The 27193-nt window shown below is 33.5% G+C and overlaps 1 protein-coding gene across 1 annotated transcript in view; it reads left to right on the top strand.

The window, feature by feature from the left end:
• Positions 1-9318: 9318 nt before the first annotated feature.
• The window catches only part of LOC141300106 (nuclear receptor-binding protein 2-like), a 41042-nt gene continuing 23167 nt past the window's right edge, over positions 9319-27193 (top strand). The window contains exon 1 of the mRNA XM_073830417.1: positions 9319-9753. Within this exon, the coding sequence (XP_073686518.1) occupies positions 9634-9753 (120 nt within the window). The 5' untranslated portion in view covers positions 9319-9633. The remainder of the gene's footprint in view (positions 9754-27193) is intronic.

The following is a 27193-nucleotide window of genomic DNA, read 5'->3' as shown; positions in this document are numbered from 1 at the left end:
TAGCCAGAAGCAATGCTTTGACGTTAAAAATGTCTTAATAATAGTTTTATTTCTTACAAACACATTGCTTTTTGGAGTGGTGTGGATTACTTGTGGATTATTGTGATGTTTTTATCAGCTGTTTGGACTCTTATTCTGACGGCACCCATTCACTGCAGAGGATCCATTAGTGAGCAAGTGATGTAATGCTACATTTCTCCAAATCTGTTCTGATGAAGAAACAAACTCATCTACATCTTGAATGGCCTGATTGTGAGTAACTTATGTGAGAGAACTCTAATGAAGTCTCTTATGGGAAGGCAATTCTTCAACCTTTTGTTCATCATTTCATGACCCAACTAGTCAGTATGTGAAGCTGGATCACATCCAGTCCCATGTACGGAGTTCACTGACTTGTATTTAAGTTATGTTTGTCATTAAACTCAAGCTAGCATATTGTTTAAAGATTTTGACTGCCATAATTTAGTATTTTGTTTCATTAATCTTCAGTTTTTAGTGTTTGTTCTCCACTGGATGGCAGTCCGTTCGCTCAGACTGCCTGATTTCACATTCCCTCTGTATGTGAAAGCAAAAACACACAGACAAAAAGAAGACTCACCCCACAAAAACATCCCCTGATTGCGCAATCTCTCCCTCTATTCTCTCACTCCTTCAGCTACGCTGATTTAGACTCAACACATCCATCAGTGTTTACGTTCTTTTGAAGTTTTGCACTTTGTACCTCTGTATAATCTAAAGATAAGTCAGTTTGAGGAGTTTTCTGGATTGTGCAAAGATGGCTGTGTTTTTGTTCCTCGTCCTGATCAGTGCCGGAGTCTTTTTGGACTCAGCGGAGGCGCAGGAGGATCTCAGCAAGCTTTCTGAAAACCACAGGAAAGGTGTTGAACTGGCTTTGGAACAACTCAACTCGCACCAGACAATCAAAAACGTTTTTCTGTTCTTCAAGAGTCTGGACAAATCTGACATTGATGTAAGTATCTTACCTTCTTTTTTAGAAGTAGTTTTGTGATTCAAACTGCAATGTTTTACATTGTTAACCATTATGTTGTGCTTTGGGCTGGCCTTTTTTTTTTTTTAATATCTTGTAAATAATGTCATTAATGTGATATTCTCATCAAATTTTGGATTTAATATTTTGGTTAACTCGGTTTCTTTCACTTAGCACAGGTCTTGTATTTCTTTTTTAAAACTGATCGATCATACCTTATTGTTCTGCATTATTTGTGAATAATTATGCCAATTTTCACTCAAACGCTTAAATTTCTAAGCAACTTTAGTCATTTTTAATGAGGAGTAACAAGGTGGAAAAAGAAAATCCTAAAAAAAAATCCTGTGTGTTAGGAAGTTTCAGTCCAATGCGATATAACATAACCAGCATTTTCAGGAAGAAGAATATTCTTGCAGGTCAAAATGATCAAAAAGCAACATGAGGGTACAGTTAAATGCATTTTACTTTGGTGATATTCATATCTGAGTTATGTTTGATTTATGTTTTTGTTAATTGAAATAATGCTGAGTTTTAATGTGCCATAAAATTATGACCGGCCTTTTAAAAATAGCTTGTAAATCTCACATTAATGCGATATTACCACCAAATTTTGGATTCAATCTTTTGGTCAACTTGTTTTTTTTTTTTTGTGGAGCTGATTGTTCATAGTCCTTATTGATCTGCTCCTCAGTATTTTGAGTGAAAAAAGCATTGTTTGTGGTTAATTTTTCAAATTTTTACTCAAAAACTCAAATTTAAATAGCTTGTAAATTTCACATTAATGTGATATTATCACCAAATTTTGGATTCAATCTTTTGGTCAACTTGTTTTCTGTATTTTTTTTATTTTTATTTTATTTTTATTTATTTTTTTGAGCTGATTGTTCATAGTCCTTATTCATCTGCTCCTCAGTATTTTGAGTGAAAAGAGGATTATTTGTGGTTATTTTTTAAAATTTTCACTCAAAAATTCTAATTTCTAAGCAATATTTAGTTATTTTTGATAAGGATATTTTAACCCTCCCAACATGAGGGTTAAATTAAATGCATTTTACTTTGGTGATATTCATATCTGAGTTACAAAAACATTTAAACAAAGGGATGCACTGAAGTCGGATTTATCTTTTTGTTCACTGATATAATGCTGAGCTTTAATGTGCCTTAAAATTATGACCGGCCTTTTAAAAATAGCTTGTAATTAAGCAATAAGGTACGAGAGGCCGTGCTGTATCGTGAATAAATCACGGCTGAAGGGCGTTGTTAGGCACGACGCGAAGCGAAGCGGTATTAATTTATATATATTAAGTTGTATGTTTTCATAAAGTAAAATCATTACCTGCCTTCCGCTGTAAAAAGTAGTCCCTAATTGCTGCAGCTTTGTTTACGTTGCTAAGGGTGGTTGCTAAGGGGGTTCAATGATACACAAAACCGTTGAGTGAAGCGGTCATAGCAGTGCCGTATCATGAATACGACACCGCTGCTGACCAATCAGAATTGAGGAATGGAACTAACAGTTTTATAAATCTCTTGTAAATAATATTAACACCAATTTAATCTTTTGGATCAACTTGTATTCTTTCACTTAGAACAGGTTTTTTATTTATTTTTGGAGCTGATTGATCATAGTCCTTCTGCTAGATCTGCAAGTTTTTGAGTAAAAAAAAAGCATTATTTGTGAATAATTTTGACAATTTTCACTCATTTATAAGCATTTTTAGTCATTTTTGATAAGGAGTAGCAAGGTGAGAAAAGAAAATCCTAAAAGTCCAATGCAATATAACCTAAACCAGCATTTTCAGCAAAAAGAATGTTTTTTCCAGGTCAAAATAACCAGTACCATTTAACCAAAGGGGTGGACTGAGTCTGGTTTATCTTTTTGATCACTTAAAATTATGACTGGCCTTTATGACTGGTATTTATTTTTAGAGCTGATTGATCATAGTCCTTAATGATTTGCAACTCAGTTTTTGAGTAAAAAAAAGCATTCTTTGAAGATAATTTTGGCACTTTTCACTCAACTCACTTTAAGCAAAGTTTAGTCATTTTTGATGAGAAGTAACAAGGTGAGATAAGAAAATCATAAAAAATCCAATGCTATATAACACAAACTGGCATTTTCAGAATTTTTTTTTTTTTTTTTTAATTTTTCAGGTCAGAATGACCAGATCGCAACATGAAGGTTAAGTTAAATGCATTTTACTTTGGTGATATTCATATCTGAGTTACAAAAACATTTAAACAAAGGGATGCACTGAAGTCTGATTTATTTTGTTCATTAATATAATGCAGATCTTTAATGTGCCTTAAAATTATGACCGGCCTTTTAAAAATAGCTTGTAAATCTCACATTAATGTGATATTATCACCAATTTTTGGATTCAATCCTTTGGTCAACTTGTTTTCTTTCACTTAGGACAGGTTTTCTATTTATTTTCGGAGCTGATTGATCATTGTCCTTAATGATATGCAACTCTGCATCTTTTGTGAAAAAGGCACTATTTGTGGATAGGTTTGACAATTTTTACTCATTTATAAGCAATTTGTAGTCATTTTTGATAAGGAGTATAAAAGTAAAGGTGAAAAAAAAAAAAAAAGAAAATCCTAAAAGTCCAATGCAATATAACATAAACCAGCATTTTCAGCAAAAATAATATTTTTTTCCAGGTCAAAATGACCAAATTGCAACTTGAGGGTTACTTGAGGGTGATATTCATATCTGAGTTACAGAAACATTTAACCAAAGGGATGCACTGATGTCTGATTTATGATTTATTTTATTTTTTGTATTTTTTTTCTTGTAGGGCGGGTTTGGTGTCAGTTTTCTCTACCATCACTTCAACCTTAAACCCACCAGATGCCCTAAAGGAACTCTCAATGCAAACCCGACTAAATGTGCTTTCAGAAATGACAGAGTAAGTTGCTACAGAATTTCAAACTTCACACGAGTTTATTGCTTTATATTGCTCCTTTTTTACTACTTTATAAAAATGCATGATGTAAAGCTAAAATGCATTGATGTATATGTCAAATATATAATTATTAAACTAAATTAAATTACATTTCATCTTTACAGTCTCAAATTGAGCTAAAAAGTGATTGATTGATACAATGCTCCTCATTTGTCTGTTTTTAGCCTCTGATTGACTGTGGAATCTGCTATAAGACCTACGCTGGAGAGATCCAGAACGACCCGAAGCCTTACGTTCACTGTGTTCACAAACCGCAGCTCACACAGGTCATTCATCCCAAATGCATGTAAACATCACGTAGAATTTGTTCCAAAGTAAACATTGCAAACAGTCTGTGAACTCTTAGAGTTGATATACAGTTATATGTTGTTGATGTGAGCTCTTCTATGTTAAATCCATGGATATACTTTACCATAGACATAAAACTAGCTAAATTTGAACTTTTTTGGATTGTTTGGTTTAGTATTCCTGATTTTTTTTTTGGTACATATTAAGTGAAAGCAAAGAGAAACTAAAATCAGGCACGTTTGATGAAATAGTCCAATTTTCAAAGAAATGGCGTTGTGCAATATTGCAATGTCATTTCTAGGAAATCAGGTCCATCATCCCACCACAATGAAAGAAAATCAGATTCACTGTCCAACATTAGGAAAAGAAGAACTTGTATATTTTATTTTTTCAGATATTTAATTTTATTCTGTGATTTTATAAGGAAACTGTCCTAAAATGGTAAAAAAAAAAGAATTCTAATATTTGTATTTGTTTCTAATTGTAGTAAGTAGCAGGGGTATATTTGTATATAAAACTATAAAATTTTATTTTAAGCCAAAAATCATTAGGATATTCAATAAAGATCATGTTCCATGAATATATTTTGTATATTTCCTGCCATAAATGTATCAAAACTAATTTTTGATTAGTAATATGCATTGCTAAGGACTTCATTTGGTCAACTTTATAGTCGATTTCTCAATATTTAGATTTTTTTTGCACCCTCAGATTTTCACACAGTTGTATCTCGACCAAATATTGTCCTATCCTAACAAACCATACATCAATGGAAAGCTTATTTATTCAGTGTTCAGATGTATGAATCTCAATCAATTAAAAAAAAATGACTCCAATGACTGGTTTTGTAATCCAGGGTTAGATTTGTTCTCAACCTCTTGGAATTATTTAATATTAACTGCTCTTCTTATTTCAGGACTTGTTGAAATCGAGAGTTGAACACTGCAACAAAATGAGCTACGCTAATGGATCTCCATCTCTCCTGGCAGCAAAGAGACCATAGAGGATGAAACGTATCACATATCCTTATTATCACTGTTAATAATTGTATGAATTCATTAATAGCTATAGGGCAACCTGCAGAATATATGTGCACTGTTCTGTTAACTCTTATTTTTTGAGCATCTAAAATTAGTGTCAGATATTATGAGTGATGCTATTTGTTTATCATGTATCATTAAAAACAGAATTCTTAGAGTGAATTGTGAATATGATTTTTTTGCCGTATGCAAGGTCCAGTTAAAAGTTTTTGGACAGTATGATTTTCTCTTCTGCTCGTCAAGCCTGCATTTAGTTGATCCAAAAGCAGTACAGCAAAAGCAGTATTTTTTTAAAATATTTTTACTATTTAAAATATCTGCTTTCTATTTGAACATATTTTAAAATGTAATTTATTTCTGAGATGCAAAGCTGAATTTTCAGCATAATTACTCCAATATTCAGTGTCACATGATCCTTCAGAAACACTTCTAATATTCTGACTTGCTGTTCAAGAAACATTTTGTCTTATTATTATTAATATTTAAAACAGATGAGTACATTGTTTTCAGGATTTTTTGAACAGCAAGATTCAAAAATCAGCATTTATCTGAAATAAAAAGCCTCTTAACATTACACACTATTCCATTCGAAAGCTTGGAGTCCGTATAATTTTAATATATTTTTTAGAAATTAATATTTTTATTTAGCAAGGATGCTTTACATTGATCAGATGATATAGACATTTATAATTTAACAAAAGATTACTATTTTGGATGAATGCTGTTCTTCTGAATTTTCTATATATTTCTAACATATAATCTAACGTAACTAATAATAAATGTTTTTTGTGCAGCAAATCAGTATATTAGAATGATTTCTGAAGGATCATGTGACTGGAGTAATGAGGCTAAAAATTCAGCTTTGAAATCACAGAAATAAATTATATTTTAAAATATATTCAAATAGAAAGCAGTTACTTTAAATTGTAAAAATATTTCACAATTTTACCGTTTATACTGTACTCTAGATCAAATAAATGCAGGCTTGGTGAGAAGAAGAGACTTTACATTACAATGTACTGTTCAAAAACCTTTGACTGGTGTATACAGTAGGTGTGTGTTTTGATCATTTTTTAATATATTCATTACTGATCGTTGATTTGTTGGAAAAAGCTGATTTTAAAGAAAAAAAAAAAAGAAAAAAAAATAGCTGGTTATAGTTGAGGCCAAAATATGGCCTTATTTAGACACAAACTGTCTTTCAGCACTTCATTAATGCTAATGAGAGGAGACTGCTTTGACCCAGAAGTGCTTTGACAGTTCAGTTCATGGTTTATGAAATGTAACAATAACAAGTGCATTTTTTAGCACAGCATTTGTTTAGCCCTTGGCTGAACTGTTGCTCTTTTGTAACGATGTGCTGGCATCATGCAGGGTTTGTCTCTTTAGGGTCATTCTGTGCTCTAGATGCCGATTAGAAACTGGGTTTGTGTGTGCTGCTGTTGCATTCGTGACCTCAAGATTAGAAAAGAACAGGATGGGGAAAGTATAAATACAAATATTTCTAAAATATGACCAAAATAAATATATAACCTATACATATGTGTGTGTTTGTGTGTAGCTATTCTAATGCTATCTTTATTGTGCACATCTAGGAAATTTGATGCTTCTGTTGAATAACAGTAATCTTATAAAGGAAATGTAACATTGAATCTATCTCTGTCAGGGGTTGATCAGAACCATGGACAGCACCTGTCTGCAAACCTGTATGACACATTAAAAATGAACTTAATTATGCCTGTTAGAGATGCTGAAGGTGATTTCAGCCAATTTTGCTGGTTATGTTGAGATACTTTTTATTTCTTTGTCCTCAAACAGGCTTTGCTTTATTAGAGTGAATATAATTGACACAAAATATATTCTTGAAAATTCTCAAATCTCCAGTAGACAAGAGTGCAAAAATTTTAGCATCATTAAGATACAATTATCTATTAACTATTACATACCATTATAGTAAAAAAATTATAATGATAATATATATATGTATGTATTTGTAGTGTTTTAGTTAATGTTTTTTTTAAATATCAATATATTTTTATTGTTTTTTTTTAATATTGCTATATAATATATTTAAAACTAAGTTGAATATTTGTGGCAAAAATGTCCAATATTTTTGTCAGCTTTTTTTTTTTGTTGTAAATATTCACAAATAGTAAAATATTTGACAATAGGTATAGTAGATAAATCTCTGTGACAATGTTATTTTAGTAAGATACCATACATTAAGACATTTACATTAAGCTACTATTATCTATTAACTATTATAGACATTATAGTTTTTAAAATATGTTATTATATAATTTTTTGGTAGTTATTTTTTGTAGTTTTAGTTCAGATTTTAGTAATTTTGTTGTTTTTGTCAGTTTATTTCGTTTAAAAAAAGTTAATTTATTTTAAATATTTTTTTTAATTGTTGCGTATTGAATAAGATTTAAAAAATGTTGTGCACAAAAATTTCCAGTATTTGTGTCAGATATTTATTATAAATTTTAACAAAGATATTTGACAACAAGTACAGTAGTTGAATAAATAACCATAGTTTTTAAATATATACATTACTTTTATATTTAATTTTTTTATTGTTTTGTAGCTTTAGTTACTAAATTTTGTTGTATTTTACAACAAAATCACTAAAACCTTAGCTAAAACTACAAAACGATACATATATATATAATTGCATATTTAAAATTGAGTTGAATTGTTTTTTTTAAATTAGCTATTATTATAGAGTTTTAAATTATTTATTTATTTTAAATTTTGTATTTATTTGTTGTATTGTTTTGTAGTTTTAGCTAATGTTTTACTGATTTTGTTGTGTTTTTGTCAGTTTAGATTTAGGTTTTTTTTTTTAATTCATCAATATATTTTTAATTCCTTTTTAAATTATTGCATATTGGCTAATATTTAAGATTAAGTTGAAAATTTGTGCGCAAAAATGTAAAATTTTTGTGTCAGGTTTTTATTATAAATACTAACAAACAGAAAAATATTTGACGACATATAAAGTATTAAATCATTCTTAAATATAATTTTGCAATTTCTTTATTTTATTTGTTCACAGTCACGATCTTCAATAAGGTAAATTGGCTGTAAAAAAACAAAGAATAATAAATTTAAAACATTAAGTAACAAGTAGATTTTTTACCTATTCACTTAAGAAAAGGGGAGATAACTAACTATTAAAGGGGTTCATTAGTATTATCATTATAAAATTACAATTATGTAATGTTATGGCAAGCTTTTAAATCAATATTGTGGTAAGGGACAGCATGTCGGGATGGTTGCAACAGTGTGTTGCAACTGTCCCTACAATCATAGCCATGATAAAAATTGGTATATTAGCTTGACAACATATCATTGGCACATGCTAGCTATGCCTATTAGAAACTAAGAACGCACAGATTAAAATGTTATGTTTTTACAATTCGTCACACAAACAACTTAGACACTATGACCAAAAATCTAATCTTTAAAAGAATTACTTTTTTACCAAGAAAATGATTTTGGGTAGAAGGAATGATCACATGTGACTGATTTCTTCCAGGAAGTATGAGGGGCCAATAAAGCATGTGCAGTATGAATATTATCACTGTATCTTATTCCTGCTTGGAGAAATAAGCAATGTTGCAACTGTCCCCACTCTCCCCTAAGCTTATGGGTTCATTAGCCACTATAGGGAAATAATGAGAAGAATAACAACATGCAGTAAATGTTAAAACGATTTGAACTACAAACCAGTGTGTTCATAAATAAGACAATTCATTAAAATAATGGTAAAACACAGCAATTTGCAATATCAAGCTGGACGCCGATAAGACCGGAAGCCAAACCCATATATGGGTATACAATTTACAAACGACCGCGCCCACTCTTACCTGAGGAAAAATGTAGAGAAAAGAATATATATCATATAGATTGTGAGTATCTCTGAATCATTTCATAAAGTGAACGTGGTTTAGCACTGATGAATGTTGTGTAGTCGTGTTTTCTCCAATCATTACGGTAATCTCTGAGCCAACAGTTGCGCTCGATGTGTGTGTGTCGTTTTAAAGCGGTAAACTGCTGAATGAGAGGACGTTTATTTTTAACGGCTCTTATTTTCAATATGGAAACCATATTATTTTTTTTCCCCCATTACATCGGATTTAAAATTAACGACGCGCTTAGGGAACCGACATCAATTGTTGCTGACAGAAAATAATGTCCCTGGTCTGTGGCGTATTGAACATTGAGTCATCTCGCGTGGACGTCCACAAAGCAAAGCAGCGCGTCATTTCAACGCTGTTTTGAGGTGTTTCCTTCGCAACGGACAAGCGGCGTTTGTGCGACGGTCATTCCGTGACATATAATGACTATGTCAGTCCCGGAGAGAAACTCCGGTTCCGAGGAGAAAGAAGAAGAGAGCGAGGATGAGAGTGAGATCGTGGAGGAGAGTCCATGCGGCCGCTGGCAGAAGCGAAAAGAGCAGGTACTTACTGCAGACACGCATGACAATCAGTCACAGAGTTTATCGTTAACCTTCCCAGCCGCCTAAATTATCAGCTGGCGATCGCTAATGTGCATATTTTGGACGCGGTGCCCAGAAAAGCTGCCTAGGTAGGCAGCTCACTGAGATGCTGAAGTAGGCAGGGCGCTGTAGGCGATGTTGCCATGCTGTCTAGGCTCACTCTGATGCCAAAAACGCTGTCTAGGTAGGTGTTGAGCCCACCACTATGAGGGTTAAAAATTCTTCTTGAGCACCTACTAAGACCCCCACAAAGGAAGGACCCACACTAGTCTAGGTAGCAAAGGAGTAGTTCACTTTCAGAACAAAAAATTACAGATAATGTACTCATCCCTTGTCATCCAAGATGTTCATGTCTTTCTGTCTTCAGTCGTAAGGAAATTTTGTTTTTTGAGGAAAACATTTGTGACCCTGGACCACAAAACCAGTCATAAGGTAAAATTTTACAAAACTGAGAGATATACATCATATGAAAGCTCAATAAATAAGCTTTCTATTGATATATGGTTTGTTAGGATAGGACAATATTTGGCTGAGATGCATCTATTAAAAAATCTGGAATCTAAGGGTGCAAAAAAAATCAAAATACTGAGAGAATCACCTTTAAAGTTGTCCAAATTAAGTTCTTAACAATGCATATTACTAATCAAAAATTACATTTTGATATATTTACAGTAGGAATTTTACAAAAAAATCTTCATGGAACATGATCTTTATTTAATTTTCTAATGATTTTTGACATAAAAGAAAAATCAATAATTTTGACCCATACCATGTATTTTTGGCTATTGCTACAAATATACCCCAGCGACTTAAGACTGGTTTTGTGGTCCAGGGTCACATTTCAGGATTTCTCTCCATATAGTGGACTTCTATGGTGCCCCCGAGTTTGAACTTCCAAAATGCAGTTTCAAAGGGCTCTAAACAATCACAGCTGAGGAAAGAAGGTTCTTATCTAACAAAATGATTGGTTATTAAATAAATAAATAAATAAATAAAATTATATACTTGTTAACCTCAAATGACCATCCTGTCTAGCTCTGTGTGTACTCTGTGTAGAGAGTACACACAGAGATATTTTAGAAAATATTTTATATATATATATATATAGAGAGAGAGAGAGAGAGAGAGAGAGAATTTTGCTAGATAAGACCCTTCTTCCTCGGCTGGGATCATTTATAGCCCTTTGAAGCTGCATTTTGGAAGTTTAAACTCGGGGGCACCATAGAAGTCCACTATATGGGAAACATTCCTGAAATGTTTTCCTCAAAAAACATAATTTCTTTACGACTAAAGAAAGAAAGAAAGGAAAATCTTGCATGACAAAGGGGTGAGTACATTATCTGTATATTTTTGTTCTGAAAGTGAACTACTCCTTAAGTAGTCACTACGCTGCACAAAAGTGATGTTTAGTTAGTAGGCTCACTCTTAGGTATCTCTTTTTTGGATATATGGAGGCAACTTATCTCAAAATGATGGCCAAGAATGCAGCTTACTAGGGCTGCACGATTAATCGTTTTTAAACCGAAATCGCGATTTGAAAGGGTGCGATTTTCAAATCGCAAGAGCTGCGATTATTTCGATTGATTATCAAATGTGGTAACAAGCATATAAGTCATTTTTGACAGGTCGCTTCATGTGCATATTACGTCTTCATGCTTATATTACGTTTGATGCAGAGTTTAACCAATAGGGGGCATTTTAACACTGCATGTAGAGACATGCACGGGACGGATTTTTCAGTCCCGCATCCGCAGAAATATGTTTATCTCGTTCAGTTCCCGCCTCGACATTCATGTTTTGTCCCGCTCCTGCCCGCATAAAAGTAACCTATATAGTTTTTTTTCAGTACATCAAGTGAATTTACATGAAACAGTTTTGTAACATCTCGTAATTTCACAAAACCCCAGCATAAACGCTCCTGATAAAATATTTGTTATATAGGCTAAGCATCAACATTCACAAACCACTGTTATTCTTAACAGAAGAGCAAGCATGAGCTACTGTGTGTATCCATAGCAGAATGCAAGCAAACAAAGCTAAAGTTGACATCTCAGTTCATATGCGATCTCATAAAGCTCTAACACAATGAATATTATGCACAATGAATCTTTCACAATGTCTACACTTCGTGTGTTTTAATTCGCGAGCACGCAATATTCAGCACTGTGCAAGAATGTTTGAGCAGTGAGTGGATTCTAACTTAAACACCTCTGATGACTGCCTATCCTTGTGCTTACTAATCATAGTTGTAAGTTGTATACTAGTTGTTCTTGCTGCTTTTGTGCAATAGATGAATAACAATATTTTGCTTTTTAGATATTTCTATTTTGCGGGGGTCCCGCGAATCATTTTATTTTCCCGCGTCCCGAACAGCCGCACTCGCCCATCAAGTTTTGTCCCGCGCCGCAGTCGGTTGCCTCGGGTCCCGCTATACTCCCGTAGGAGTGCAGGTCTCTACTGCATGTACTGAGCAAATAACGTTAACGCCATTTGGAAAAGATGAGCGGGAGCAGCGGCTCAACTTCCCAACAAAGTGTCTCTTAATGTAGGTTATCATCAGTGTTTTACTGATGTAAAATTGTTTACAGTGTGTTTGGATTCCTAAAAGTTTAAGATTTTAATTATATTTTATTATAAAATTATATATATATATATATATATATATATATATATATATATATATATATATGTAATATTTATTTATTTTTATTATAAAAGATTTTAATAATATTTTATTATATAATTTTAATTGTTAATTTTATTTTATTTAAGATACTGTAGTTATTTTCTTAATTTGTCATGATAACTGACAACTTTATTTTAAAAAAAGGCAACAATGTTTAAGAGGTTTTAAATAAACTGTAGAACAGTGTAGCATACTTTGTGATTATGCTTGGTCTTTCTTTGGTGCTTTTAAAACCACCATATCAAACCTGTAGCTCTTTTATGAAATAGTAGTAAATCGCATTTTAAATCGCAAATCGCAATTTTGATCAGAAAAATCGCAATTAGATTTTTTCTCCAAATCGTGCAGCCCTACAGCTTACTCATGTAGACAGCTCCCTATGATGACCTAGAATGCTGTCTATGTAGGCAGCTGAAATGTTTACTGTGTTGGCAACTTGATGCCTTGGTAAGCTTGTTATGATGGCTGTAAATGCTGTGTATGTAGGCAGCTCAGTATTTGTTATGCATCTGACAAGGCTAACATGATTATTGGATAATTTTAGTGATGTCATGGTTTAGGTTTTAGAAAGACAGAAATGTTAATTTGAGACTGAAATTAACTGTTAAATTTGCAGAATTTTTATTAAATTAAAGGTACATGAAATATATGTATTTGAATGTTTTGTTTAGTTTGTGTCTTCATATACACAGTGTATATATATATATATAAGTGTATGACTATGTATATTATATGTATATTTTACATAGACATTATATATATATATTTTTATATGTCTGTGTATGTTAAAATATTTTTTAATTTCTATATTTAATGATTTAATAAGCTTTTAGAATGAAGAAAATATTTAACTCAAAATATTGTGTGTAATATAGGTTTTATTTCAAATGAATAATTATGTTAATTTAATTTTCAAATACATAATATACATACCTATATAAATATATAGTTTGCATAGTGCATTATTTTATTGATTTAATAATGTTTTAGAAACAATAAATAATTAAATTTAATTTATTTTATACACAATTAAAAAATAATAAAAAAATAAATACAATAAAACATTTGCAAATTCAGATTTTTTCAGATTTTTTTTTTTGCATGAAGACTGAAATAAATATAATTTGGGTTAAAATATGAGTAACAATTTTACCTGATTTGTATAATTTATGGTTAAATTATAATTTAGGATGATGTGTTTATTTCATTTTTAATACATAAATATAAAATTAATTAAATATACATATATATATATATATATATATATATATATATATATATTTAAATACAATAAATTATATTTCAGTCTTCATGCAATATAAAAAACAGAATAAATATGAATTAGCAATTTATTGTATTTTATTTATATATATATATATATAATATGAATAATTCATATTCTGATTTTTACAGTGCATGAAGACTGAAATATAATTTAGGTTAAAATATGAGTACTTTTTTGTTTATTTCATTTAATTTGTGTAATTTATAGTTTAATTTAATTTCTAATTATGTGTTAATTTATTTTTAAATACATAAATATAAATTAAATATATAAAATTATAAATATATATTATTTAATGATTTAATAAAGTTTTAGAAACAACAAAGTATTTAATTGAATTTATTTCACACACACACACACACACACACACACACACACACACACACATTAAAAATGAGTAAACATTTAAATTCTGGTTTAATTTTAATGTGTTCATTTAAATTTGAAATACTTTTTTTTTTCATTTTAAATATACATTATTTAATGATTTAATATGGTTTTAGAAAGAAGAAAATATTAAATTTATTATATATATATATATATGTACACACACACACACACACACACATACAAGTACGAAACAAGTAATAATAAATTCAATTAAATATTAGCAAATTCATATTTATTCAAATGTGTATATTGCATGAAGACTGAAATGTAACGTTGGTTAAAATTAAAAGAATAACACAAAAACACATACAAATTGAATGGGAATTCCACCTCATTAGTGTCAGAATAAATGTACTCTTTGTCTCTAAAGTTTAGTGCTGATAACAACATAAGAACTTACTGAAGTTTATCACAAGCTTCCACACGTTCTTATCAATTATATTGATGAGTGCATTATTTTGACACTCCCCAGTGTTGTTTTTTTTTTCATTCATCGGCAAGCAGATGTCATAAAAAACCATGCTTTGCTTGCAGTAGTTGAACTACTACTTTATTGGAAAAGTATGATTAATTTTACTTGTAAGATTTTTGATGGAAAAGCTTGTCTGGGTTTCTCCACAACAGTGAGCTTATAGATGCATAAAATTTTATTACAGTACTTATTTTAAAGCATCTTTGATTTCTTTGATGCTTCTAAAAAATCACATTTAAAGTAGGACAAATTTCCTCATTCTAAAAAAGAAAGAGGAAAAGTCTCTCGGAAAGACTTCTGCATACTAGATGCACTGGGTTTTGCTCAGGTATAGCATCAGGAGAAACCAAGGCATGATGAAACAACTTGTTTAATTATTAAATGATCAACTGGGCGTGAGCATGGAGCTCTGCACACACCGAAATGCACATTTTCCATCATGAAGATATTTTTAAGTCTTGTATCAGTGATCTAAAGAACATTTGCTGTCATCTACATTTATGAAGGATCAAATTCCTGCATAGACAGACAGTTTAGACCCAGTCGGACTAGTTTAAAGCTAGAGGAGCTTGTCAGTGGTGTTAGAAACTCACTGACACACTAATGCAGCAGCACTTAGATGTTCTGATAGCACATTATCTCGTCTGCTGGAGTGATGCTTTCTCATTACGCTGCTTGGCGCAGTAATCGGCCATGACCGGATACTTAGCATGAGGATGTCTGACTCTGTTAGTATTGATGGATCTTTCATGACATTACAGAAGCAACATATATCATATATGATGCAGTGTAGATGAGTGTATAGCACTCAAAAATTCCATAGTACAATTTAGACTCCTCTGTATAATAATATCTAGCACAGTAAGTGCCAACTAGTGGAAAATATATATAACTAGCATGATTTTTGTTTAGAAGGCAATTTTAAATCCATGGTGAAAGTTTCATATTCTTGCATGAAACTGGGAATGAAATTGCACTTAAATATTGTAAGGTCAAGATCAGTCAGACAGGTGCACAAGAGTGGATACTGTCGCCAACACACACCATGAGCTCTGATCCCGCTGGAGCTGTCAGCTGAACAAGCAGTGCTCTCGGCTGGTGTTAATTAAAGAATCAGCCCTTTCTCCGCTAATGCTATTGAAGATAGCAATTTAAACGTCTCTTATCGGCATTCCCAGTAGTGAATTAAACCCAGGGAGTTTTCAAAGCTTAAAGTGCTTAAACGTACAGCACAATTACAGAGATGGCAGAGTTTGCATTAGAAATCACCAGGAAGTAATTGTGTTATTGTATGCTTTGACATGCAACCAGCAGTAGCTTTTTCTACCACTGAGAAATGATTTGAAAGAAATTCATTTTGAAGTCAAGAGTTGCTCACAATTCAGACTTTTGTACTTGGAATTCCAAGTTTACATCTCACAATTCTGACTTTGTCCTTGGAATTCTGTGTTTATATCTTACAATTCTGACTTTTTCCTGGCAATTCCGTGTTTACATATCACAATTCTGACTTTTGTACTCATAATACCAAGTTTACATCTCGCAATTCTGACTTTTTCCTTGGAATTTTCAGAGTTCTGACTTTTTCCTGGGAATTCCAAGTTTACAGCTTGCAATTCTGACTTTGTCCTTGGAATTCTGTGTTTAGATCTCGCAATTTTGACTGTTTCCTCAGAATTCAGAGTTTACATTTTGGAATTCTGACTTTTTCCTTGGAATTCTAAGTTGACATTTCATAATTCTGACTTTTTTTTTTGGAATTCAGAGTTTACGTCTTGTAATTCTAACTTTTTTTCTTTTTGATTCTGACTTTTTCATCAGAATTCTGAGTTTACATCTCGCAATTCTGATTTTATCATTGGAATTTAGAGTTTAGATTTTATGTTTTTCTTACTTTACTTACGTTTTCTCAGAATTCCGAATTTCAGAGTTTATCTTGCAATTCTGTTTTTCCCCTCGAAATTCTGAGTTGTACATCTTGCAATACTGAGTGTACATCTCAAAATTCTGACGTTTTCCTTGGAATTTTCCGAGATCTGACTTTTTCCTGGTAATTTCGAGTTTACATCTCGCAATTCTGACTTTTTCTTAGAATTCTGAGTTTTACATCTTGTAATTCTGACTTTTCGTAGAATTCTGAGTTTACATCTTGTTATTCTAACTTTTTCTCAGAATTCTAACTTTTTCCTTGGAAATCTGAATTATGTCTTGCAATTTTGGGCTTTTCCTTGAAATTCTGAATTTACATCTTGCAATTTTTCCTTAGAATTCTGAGTTTACATTTCCCAATTCTGACTTTTTCTCATAATTCTGACTTTTTCTTTGGAATTCTGAGTTTACATCTAGTAGTTCTGATTTTTTCTCATAATTCGAAGTTTTTATAATGCAATTTTTCTCAAAATTCTATATTTTTTCCTCAGAATTCTGAGTTTACATCTCACAATTCTGACTTCTTATCTCACAATTTCGTTTCTGCCACGAAATTAAAAATTCCAACTTTTTATCTTACAATTCAGACTTATTTTCATTTCTGTGTTTACATTACAGTCTGTTTTGTTTCCACTACAGATTCAGAAATGTAAAAAAATAAAATATTAGCGACTTTCATTCTCAACATTTTTTAATTTTTCCCCTCACAATTGTGAGTTTTATATTAAACTGAAAATTGTAGATAAAAATGTCAGAATTGTGATATAAAATGCAAATACCTTTTTATTTTTCCTTATCCTGGGCCAGAAACAAGCTTTCAAACAGCAATACTAAGAATAAACATTTCAGTTACAGTTATTTCTACATCATGAGAGCAGACTGTCAGTGTTTTCCTTCACGAATATCTGTTGAGGACATGTTTGTATTTTTGCGGCCCGCAGCAGGAAATTTACAGACTTATGCACTTGGATTGTTTTCATTGTCTGAGTTCCTCCAGGGAAGTGGAGGAAATGTAACGTCAGAAACACGTTTACACTGTCTTTATTTATCTGCACTCCTAATACTAAAGCATAAGTCTTCACAATATCAGTAGTTTCAGAAGTACATTTCATGACCTTAACTATTTCCCACTGGTATTTATGGGCAACTTGTTCTCTTGTAACCTCATACAAACTCATTTACCTGGAAATCTTAGGCTTGGATGGGTAATTCAACTTTCCATCCAAAAGTATTTTCACTCCACTGTAACCCCGAATAAACAAGCAGTTTGTACAAATAGCATGTTTTCTCTTTTTCACATGTTTGGTTATGTAATGCACTGGGTAGTGATTAGTCTCTTTATAGAGCTTTTTATTAAAGGTATGTTTTGCCAGAACATATTAATGCTTCTTTTAGGAATAACGCAGCTGCAGATGCCTTTAATGACTGCTGGGATGGCTTCACATCATTATAATTACTAATTCTTGGTTTTGGCCACAACACGCTTTCAGTTGGCTGCTATATATTTCCTAACACCTCAGCCTGACTTTATTTACTTTCCAAATTCAGCTTTCAAATGTTTTGAATGATCTCTTTTTCCTAGAATGTGTTGCTCTGAATTCAAAGGAAAATTCCATGGATTTTATGTTACAGACCTTTTAGATGGTTCTACATATGTGACATGTGACCCTGGACCACAAAACCAGTCTTAAGTAGTACAGGTATATTTGTAGCAAAAGAAAAACAAATGGATTGTATGGGTCAAAATGATCAAAATTATGTATCATTTTTCCTTTATAACAAAAATCAGTATGATATTAAGTAAAGTTCATGTTGCATTAAGATATTTTGTAAATTTCCTACCGTTAATATATCAAAACTTAACTTTTGATAAGTAATATGCATTGCTAAGAACTTCATTTGAACACCTTTAAAGGCAATTTTCTCAGTATGTTGAACCACAGATTTTCAAATAGTTGTGTCTCAACCAAATTTGATCCTTTCCTACAATACCTATCAAACCATACATCAATAGAAAGCTTATTTATTCAGCTTTCGTGTGATGTATAAATCTCAATTTCAAAAAATTGACCCTTATGACTGGTTTTGTGGTCCAGGGTCACGTATTGGAGAAATCTGTAAAACAATAAATCAATAAATTCAATTAATCAATTTATCATGATCAAGATATATTGATAAAGGAGTTAAAATTGAAAATACAATATTTAGTCTAGCGATTAATAACGTAGAAACAATTATAAACTTCCAAAAAGCTATTTTTAACAAGGTATTATTAAATTAAAATTTTTAGGGGAAAAAATTTTAGAAATTTTGAAAATTTAGAAATATAAAAAAATCTATGTACAAATTAAACTTTTTTTTTTAATTTATAGATTTTTTTCTATCCAATTTTAATACCTAGTGTCTGGTTTCAATAAAGTACAATTTTTTTATTTTAATCTTTTATGATGACCATAACTTTGACAGTTTGATTAATCATTGCTTGATTTGTTGATGGTCGAGTTCAAAGAATTCAACCCTAATCTCTTGTTCACTGGGGTTATGTACAGTCCAGATAAACATAAGATAATCACTGACTGAACATGAAAGTTGACAGTATATTAGAATAAAAGCTTTGTGATATTCCCAATATTTAACATGCTAATCCACTAATTGCTTTCAATTTGTTTGTCTAAAAAGAAGAGAATACCCTAAAACTCCCTCCACTCAGTATTGCAATGCAATAACAATGACAATCTAATTGCATTTTATTGAATTCTTGTAGTGTTTAATGCAATAACACTGCAGTACTGTTTCTCTAATGAGTGGTTAAAGCAGACTAGTCAATATTTCTCAAAATGTGAGTTCTGTCAGATATTTGCCTGCTAGCTTTGAACGCAGACACATCGACCTTTGAGTCTTGCATAATGTCTACAATCAAATCTGTTCAGTGTAAGTTGTTTTATACTCTTGCTAGACTATGATATTGACTATTTTCAGTTTCCTTGCTTGTTTCAAAATAGTTTGTGAATATAGTAGTCTATTTTTTTGTATTACAGCATATCTCACTCCCGTGCATTTCACCAGAGACTCATTATTAGACGATGTTGATGTACCTGTGCATGCTTGAGGTGCAAACACAGTCCAAATGCCCCTTCAACACCTCTCCAATCGAGAAAATAAACACATGCCAAGCATGCCTCAGGATTTGCAAGACTTCTGCAACTCCTGGAACAACAGCGCTGCTTTCTTTTAATTCAGAACAATTCTTCCATTGTTTTAAAACTCTTTTTATCAAGTGGCTGGTCTATAACATGGTGTCCGCGGGGTCTTAAAAAGTATTAAAAGTTGATAAATCAATTATGAGAAAATTAAGGCCCTTAAACGGTATTAAAAAGTCTTAAAGGTCCCATATTGTCAAAATCGAAATTTCCTGGCTTTTTTGTGATAACTGAGGTCTAGGGGCTATGTAACTACCATATGAGTTTCAAAACAGTCAATCCACAGTAAACTGCACACAGCCTGCTTAAAGTAGCTGTTCATTTTCACGAGCCACTGTAACTTCCGCAAAGATGTGACGTCCGATCTACTCAGTCACCGCCTTCAGTCACCACCCCGAGCACCAATCACGTCCCACCCTCCTTTTGTCAAACCCAGACAATATCGTGTCCATAACATTGCTAAGCAACAACAACACGAAAACAAGTCGAGAAAACCCTGTTCAGTCGATAGATGTCGAAACTACATCATTGCACAGGCTTCAGAACAACGTGAATATAAGAGACCACTGGCACGTCAACTTCAGCCTCTTTCACACAGCAATTCTGGTAAATACACGGATAATATGTCCCATGATTTGTTCCGGAGTTGTTTAATTTGGCTCATTCACAGTTGTTTTCCGGAATCTGTGCGTGCTTTACACACAACCCATAAAGACATGTGACGTTTGGATGTGAGATGTAATGCGACGCTTACGTTTCACTAAACTGAAACTAACCTGAACAAACTGTGCTGATAGTGAGGAGCTGGCTCTGCCCAATCGCCACTTCATTCCACTTTGCACGTATTTTTTCATTGTGAAGAGTCGCATGATAATGTGCATCATCACTACAACACTGCCTTTATGGTTCTGGCTTTTGTTCACACAGCGCTCGTTCCCGTAATTTTCCAGAATCAGCGTGCATTGTGAAAGGGGCTTTACTAAAGCAACAGTTATGTAGCTTACTGCATTCGGTGTTTGAAAAAGAAAAAACATTAATGATCATTCTGAAATATCCTGTTGAGTATCAGCAGGCTAGGCTCTCTCTATGGCTCTGGGCTCGGCTAAAGCATACATGACCGTAGTTAACTGTGGTTGGCCTGGCTGTGCGTCACTCAGAAAACAACAGGCCAATCAGAAGAGAGGCTCATGAATATTAATTAGATGGGCCAAAATCGACCTGTTTTTGACAGAGCTCCTAAAAAAGGAGCTGTAAAAATATATTGAGATGGATTTTGGCACTTATACCGCAAATATATATTCTTAAGGACATCAACAACTAAAATAAACCTCCAGAAATGTGTACAATATGGGACCTTTAATCGCGTTTTTACAAGGTCTTAAATTTTGTTCAAGCGTTGTCCAAAGTGTTTGACTCCAAAAAAGCATAAATATATTTATTTTCCTCTTAATATTAACAACGGCGGGGCGCGTCCGGCTGATGTCAGGTAAATTGCGACAAACGTGGAAAGGTGATGTGACGCTCTCCACGTGTAGCGAAAGCATACCGCGAAACAGACGGCAAAATGGGAAAATGTAATTTGGGGAATCCTGGTTGGAGAAAGACGAGTTTAAACAGTGGCTGTCGCTGAAAACAACCACGAGGCCTACTGTACGTATTTTAAAAAGAAAATTAGTATATCGTTGATGGGCATAAACGCTGTAAAGTCCCACATGCAGGGTGCTAGCCACAAGGCTGCTGTTGGCCGCAGATAACAGCTGCAGCCGTCCATTGCCGGTTATTATGCACCACCAGCCACCAACTGTTTATTAACAACTGTTGCATTAAGTTAAAGCAGTGGTTCTCAAACAGGGGTACGTGAGGTGACGGATGCCATTCATTTAATTCTACCCCAATTTAAAGTAACATTAAAACCGAGCATATATTTCTGACAAGCAAAATGACGCTTTTATTATCAAACAGGAACATGGGAGTGCCATAAAAAAACAACATCAAATTACCTCATCTCTTGTGCTCAAAACTGACTGTATTCACACAAGCAGCGCGAGTATAATAGGATACCAGAGTATGTTGCTTTAGAAAATCGCGCTGCTGTTCATTGTGTCTTTAAAGCATATTTGTAGCACTTAATAGCAAAGAACAAATACTGACAGACTGTACATAAAGATCGATTTAAGAAACTCTCTTCAATACAGAAACATGCCCTGTGCGAGTTTAAAATACGAGCAAGAACGCCGTTTTCTCTGAATATCCAAACAATTGCAATTGTTGATTTTATATAACAGTTCAACAAAAAGGTATCATTAAGTGAGCATTTTACATTTTAAATGTTGCCTATATTTTAAACACAATATTGTCAATATTGTTTTTCAACAAATCAATAGTTGCAACCAGTGGTGTAGTGGAGTACCCACTTCTTTATCAGGCGGCTTTGCGCATATCCACTTCAATCCTTCTGATGCATTAGCCAAAATCATGACAGTCCACCACATCCAGTCATATGTGAATAAATGCAAATAATTGCTAAAAACACTCAGTAAAGACAGTGATGATGCGGTCAGGACCGTGGCGCGGCTTGCTTTGAATATGTTTGGCGATTGCGACCGTGTCTCGCGCCAGAGCATGTCAAGTCAAGTCAAGTCACCTTTATTTATATAGCGCCTTTTACAATACAGATTGTGTCAAAGCAACTGCACAGTATTTAAACAGCACAATAGTGTGTAAGTAACGCATTATTGTAACAATCAATTTTCAGTTAAAGGCAGTTCATCAATGAATTCAGTGATATCATCGTCAGTTCAGTTCAAATAGTATACGATATCGCTGGAAAGTGTCCCCAACTAAGCAAGCCAGAGGCGACAGCGGCAAGGAACCAAAACTCCACAGGTGACAGAAATGGAGAAAAAAACCTTGGGAGAAACCAGGCTCAGTCGGGGGACCAGTTCTCCTCTGGCCAGACCAAACAACAGTTTGTACCAATGTCTGATTGTAGAGAACTCATCAGGATCCTGTGGTGTAGCGCCGATGGCCGTCAAGGTTGGCGAGGTCTTTATTGATGATCCGCCTTGGAGCTCATCTGGTTGACATCCACGGCTATTGAAGTCATCTCCAGGTGGTGATCCATGATCTAAGCTGGGTACGGACTGGATCCGGGGGACTGCAGTGACCATCTGATCCGGATACAGGCTGGGTCTGGAGGCTACGGTGACCTCGGAATAAGAATGAAACAGACTAATATTAGCGTAGATGCCATTCTTTTTACGATGCAACGAGTGCATCAGGTGTTATGGGAGGTGTTTTCGGTTCCGGTTGACCTAATTAATGCAGCCTAACAATCCTTTAACGGATTTGAATTATAGGAATGTGTTAATGATTTTATGTGTAAGCCAGGTTAAAGAGATGTGTCTTTAATCTAGATTTAAACTGACAGAGTGTGTCTGCCTCCCGAACAGTGTTAGGTAGATTGTTCCAGAGTTTAGGCGCTAGATAAGAAAATGATCTGCCGCCGGCAGTTGATTTTGATATTCTAGGTATTATCAGATTGCCAGAATTTTGAGAACGCAGCGGACGTGAAGGACTATAATACGATAGGAGCTCGTTCAAGTACTGAGGAGCTAAACCATTGAGGGCTTTATAAGTAATTAGCAAGATTTTAAAATCTATACGATGTTTAATAGGGAGCCAATGCAGTGCTGACAGAACCGGGCTAATATGGTCATACTTTCTGGTTCTAGTAAGAACTCTAGCTGCTGCATTTTGGACCAGCTGGAGTTTGTTTATTAAGCGTGCAGAACAACCACCCAATAAAGCATTACAATAATCTATCCTTGAGGTCATGAACGCATGAATTAATGTTTCAGCATTTGACATTGATAGCATAGGTCGTAATTTCGATATATTTTTAAGATGGAAAAATGCGGTTTTGCAGATGCTAGAAATGTGGCTTTCAAAGGAGAGATTGCTATCGAATAGGACGCCTAGGTTCCTAACTGATGACGACGAATTTACAGAGCAGCCATCTAGTATTAGACTGTGTTTTAGGTCATTACTTGTGGAGGTTTTAGGTCCAATAATTAATACCTCTGTTTTTTCAGAATTTAACAGTAAGAAGTTATTCGCCATCCAGTTTTTAATATCAGCTATGCATTCTGTTAGTTTTTCGAATGGATATGTTTTGCCGGGCTGCGAAGAAATATAGAGCTGAGTATCATCAGCGTAACAATGAAAGCTAACACCATGTTTCCTGATGATATCTCCCAAGGGTAACATGTAAAGCGTAAAAAGTAATGGCCCTAGTACTGAGCCTTGAGGTACTCCATACTGCACTTGCGATCTAAATGATACCTCTTCATTTATTGCCACAAACTGATGACGGTCAGATAAGTACGATTTGAACCATGCCAGTGCACTACCACTAATGCCTACATAATTTTCAAGTCTATTTAAAAGAATGTTGTGGTCAATAGTATCAAATGCGGCACTAAGATCCAGTAGCACTAATAGAGAGATGCAACCACGATCGCTTGACAAGAGCAGGTCGTTTGTAACTCTAATTAGAGCAGTCTCAGTGCTATGATATGGCCTAAAACCTGACTGGAAATCCTCGCAGATACCATTTTTCTCTAAGAAGGAGCATAATTGTGAGGATACTACCTTTTCTAGTACCTTTGACAGAAAAGGGAGATTCGAAATTGGTCTGTAGTTAATTAATTCATAGGGGTCAAGTTGTGGTTTTTTAATGAGTGGCTTAATAACAGCTATTTTGAAGGTTTTGGGGACATATCCTAATGATAGTGACGAATTAATAATATTCAGAAGAGGATCTATGACTTCTGGAAGTACCTCCTTTAGTAGCTTAGATGGAATAGGGTCTAACATACATGTTGTGGGTTTAGATGATTTAACAAGTTTATACAATTCCTCCTCTCCTATAATAGAGAATGAATGGAATTGTTCCTCAGGAGATCTACAACGCACTATCTGATGCGATACTGTAGCGGGCGGCTGTATGGTTACAATTTTATCTCTAATAGTGTCTATCTTGGAGGTAAAGTACGTCATAAAGTCATTACTGCTGTGCTTTTGGGAAATGTCTAAACCTGTTGCTGCTATATTTTTAGTTAATTTAACCACAGTATTGAACAAATACCTAGGGTTATGTTTGTTTTCTTCTAAGAGAGATGAAAAGTAATCCGATCTGGCAGTTTTTAATGCTTTCCTATAAGATAAATTACATTCACGCCAAGCAATACGAAAAACCTCTAGTTTTGTTTTCCTCCAGCTGCGTTCCATTTTTCGTGCTTTTCTCTTTAGGGCGCGGGTATGATCGTTATACCACGGTGTTAGACTGTTTTTCTTAATCTTTTTTAGGCGCACTGGAGCAACTGTATCTAAAGTGCTAGAAAAGAGAGAGTCCATAGTTTCTATTACATCATCAAGTTTTTCTGAGCTATTGGATATGCTGAGGAATTCAGATAAGTCAGGAAGATTACTTACAAAGCTGTCTTTTGTAGTAGAAGTGATGGTTCTACCGTATTTGTAGCAAGGAATTGAATTAACAGTTTTAGCTATCTGGATTATACAAGAGACTAGATAATGATCTGAGATATCATCGCTTTGCTGCAGAATTTCAACGCCATTAACATCAATTCCATGTGACAGTATTAAATCTAGAGTATGATTTCGGCAATGAGTAGGACCTGACACGTGTTGTCTAACCCCAATCGAGTTCAAAATATCTATAAATGCTGTTCCTAATGCATCTTTTTCATTATCAACATGGATGTTAAAATCACCCACTATTAAGACTTTATCTGCGGCCAGCACTAATTCGGATAGAAAATCAGCAAATTCTTTAATAAAGTCTGTATGGTGCCCTGGTGGCCTGTATACAGTAGCTAACACAAACGTCACAGGGGATTTATCATTAGTACTTGTTTCTCTGGATAATGCTATATGAAGCACCATAACTTCAAACGAGTTATATTTGAAGCCCTTTCTCTGAGAGACATTGAGAATATTGCTATAAATAGTAGAAACACCTCCTCCTTTACCTTTTAGACGCGGTTCATGTTTATAACAGTAATCTTGGGGGGTGGACTCGTTTAAAATAATGTAATCGTCTGGTTTTAGCCAGGTTATCAGCCAAATTCCATGTCAGGAAGGGCACGCAAAGTAAAGTAATGGTAAAGTTATAATTATTATCGATTACTGATTTAAATGAGTATATAACAAAACAATACCTTACAAATAAAAAGAAGCAGGTGAATGAAGCGTATACCCACTTCTTTAGGCACCGCTACACCACTGGTTGCAACGAAATCCGCAACAGAACTGGTGTGTGTCTCCAAGCATCCGCGGTGTTTCGTTAATGAAGAAATCTGCAGCTTTGAACGATTCGGAGAGCTGTTTGCTTCCTTACTGAATGAATGAAATACGTGACGCCTCACTCATTAAGACAGTGACTGCTGCCACCTACTGGCGATATTAGCTATAAATCTAGTCACTTAATTTTGTCTTTATTTATTGCTTTTTTGTGACCTTGGACCACAAAACCAGTCATAAGGGTATTTTTTTTTTAATTGAGATCTATAGATAGTATGAAATGGTGTATTCCACCATTTCCATTGATGTATGGTTTGTTAGGATAGGACAATATTTGGCTGATATACTATTTGAAAATCTGGAATCTGAGGGTGAAAAAAATATCAAAATATTTAGAAAATCACATTTAAAGCTAAAAAATTAAGTTATTAGCAATGCATATAATTATTAATAAAATAAAGTTTTGATATATTCACAGGAAATTTACAAAATACATTCATGGAACATGATCTTTACTTAATATCCTAATGATTTTTGGCACCAAAAAAAAAAAAAAAATCTATAATTTTGACCCATACAATGTATTTTTGGCCACTGCTACAAATATACCCATCCTACTTAGGACTGGTTTTGTGCTCCAGGATCACATATTAATAATACACTTAATGGAATGTTAAGAATATGACATAAAAGATGCCTCTATAAAAAGTAAAAATTCATGTGTAAATCAATTTAAAGGGGGAAATTTTATCCCTTAAATACTGTGGGGGTACTCGGAAGAATGTTAAATGCCCCAGGGGGTACGCCACTGTAAAAAGTTTGAGAACTACTGAGTTAAAGGTTGGATACTGATTAGAACTTGAAGTGGCGATGAGGTCTTAAAATATTCTGAGAAGGTCTTTAAAAAGTCTTAAAAAGGTATTGAAATTACTTTTAGGATTCCTGCATATACCCTGTATAAAGCCTGGTAAAATACAGTCACATTTCCTGTGACATTAGACAGAGTGACCTTGGAGGTCACTGGAGCAAGGAGTTATGGTGAGAGGTTTACAACTTCCAGCTGGTGATTATTTTTTTACTGATATATTACTGTACAGTTTAACATGAGGAAAGAA

The sequence above is a fragment of the Garra rufa genome, chromosome 24 (assembly GCF_049309525.1).
Source record: "Garra rufa chromosome 24, GarRuf1.0, whole genome shotgun sequence".
NCBI lineage: Eukaryota > Metazoa > Chordata > Actinopteri > Cypriniformes > Cyprinidae > Garra > Garra rufa.
Note: the sequence above shows the minus strand (reverse complement) of the source record. Positions and strands in the feature narration are given on the sequence as shown.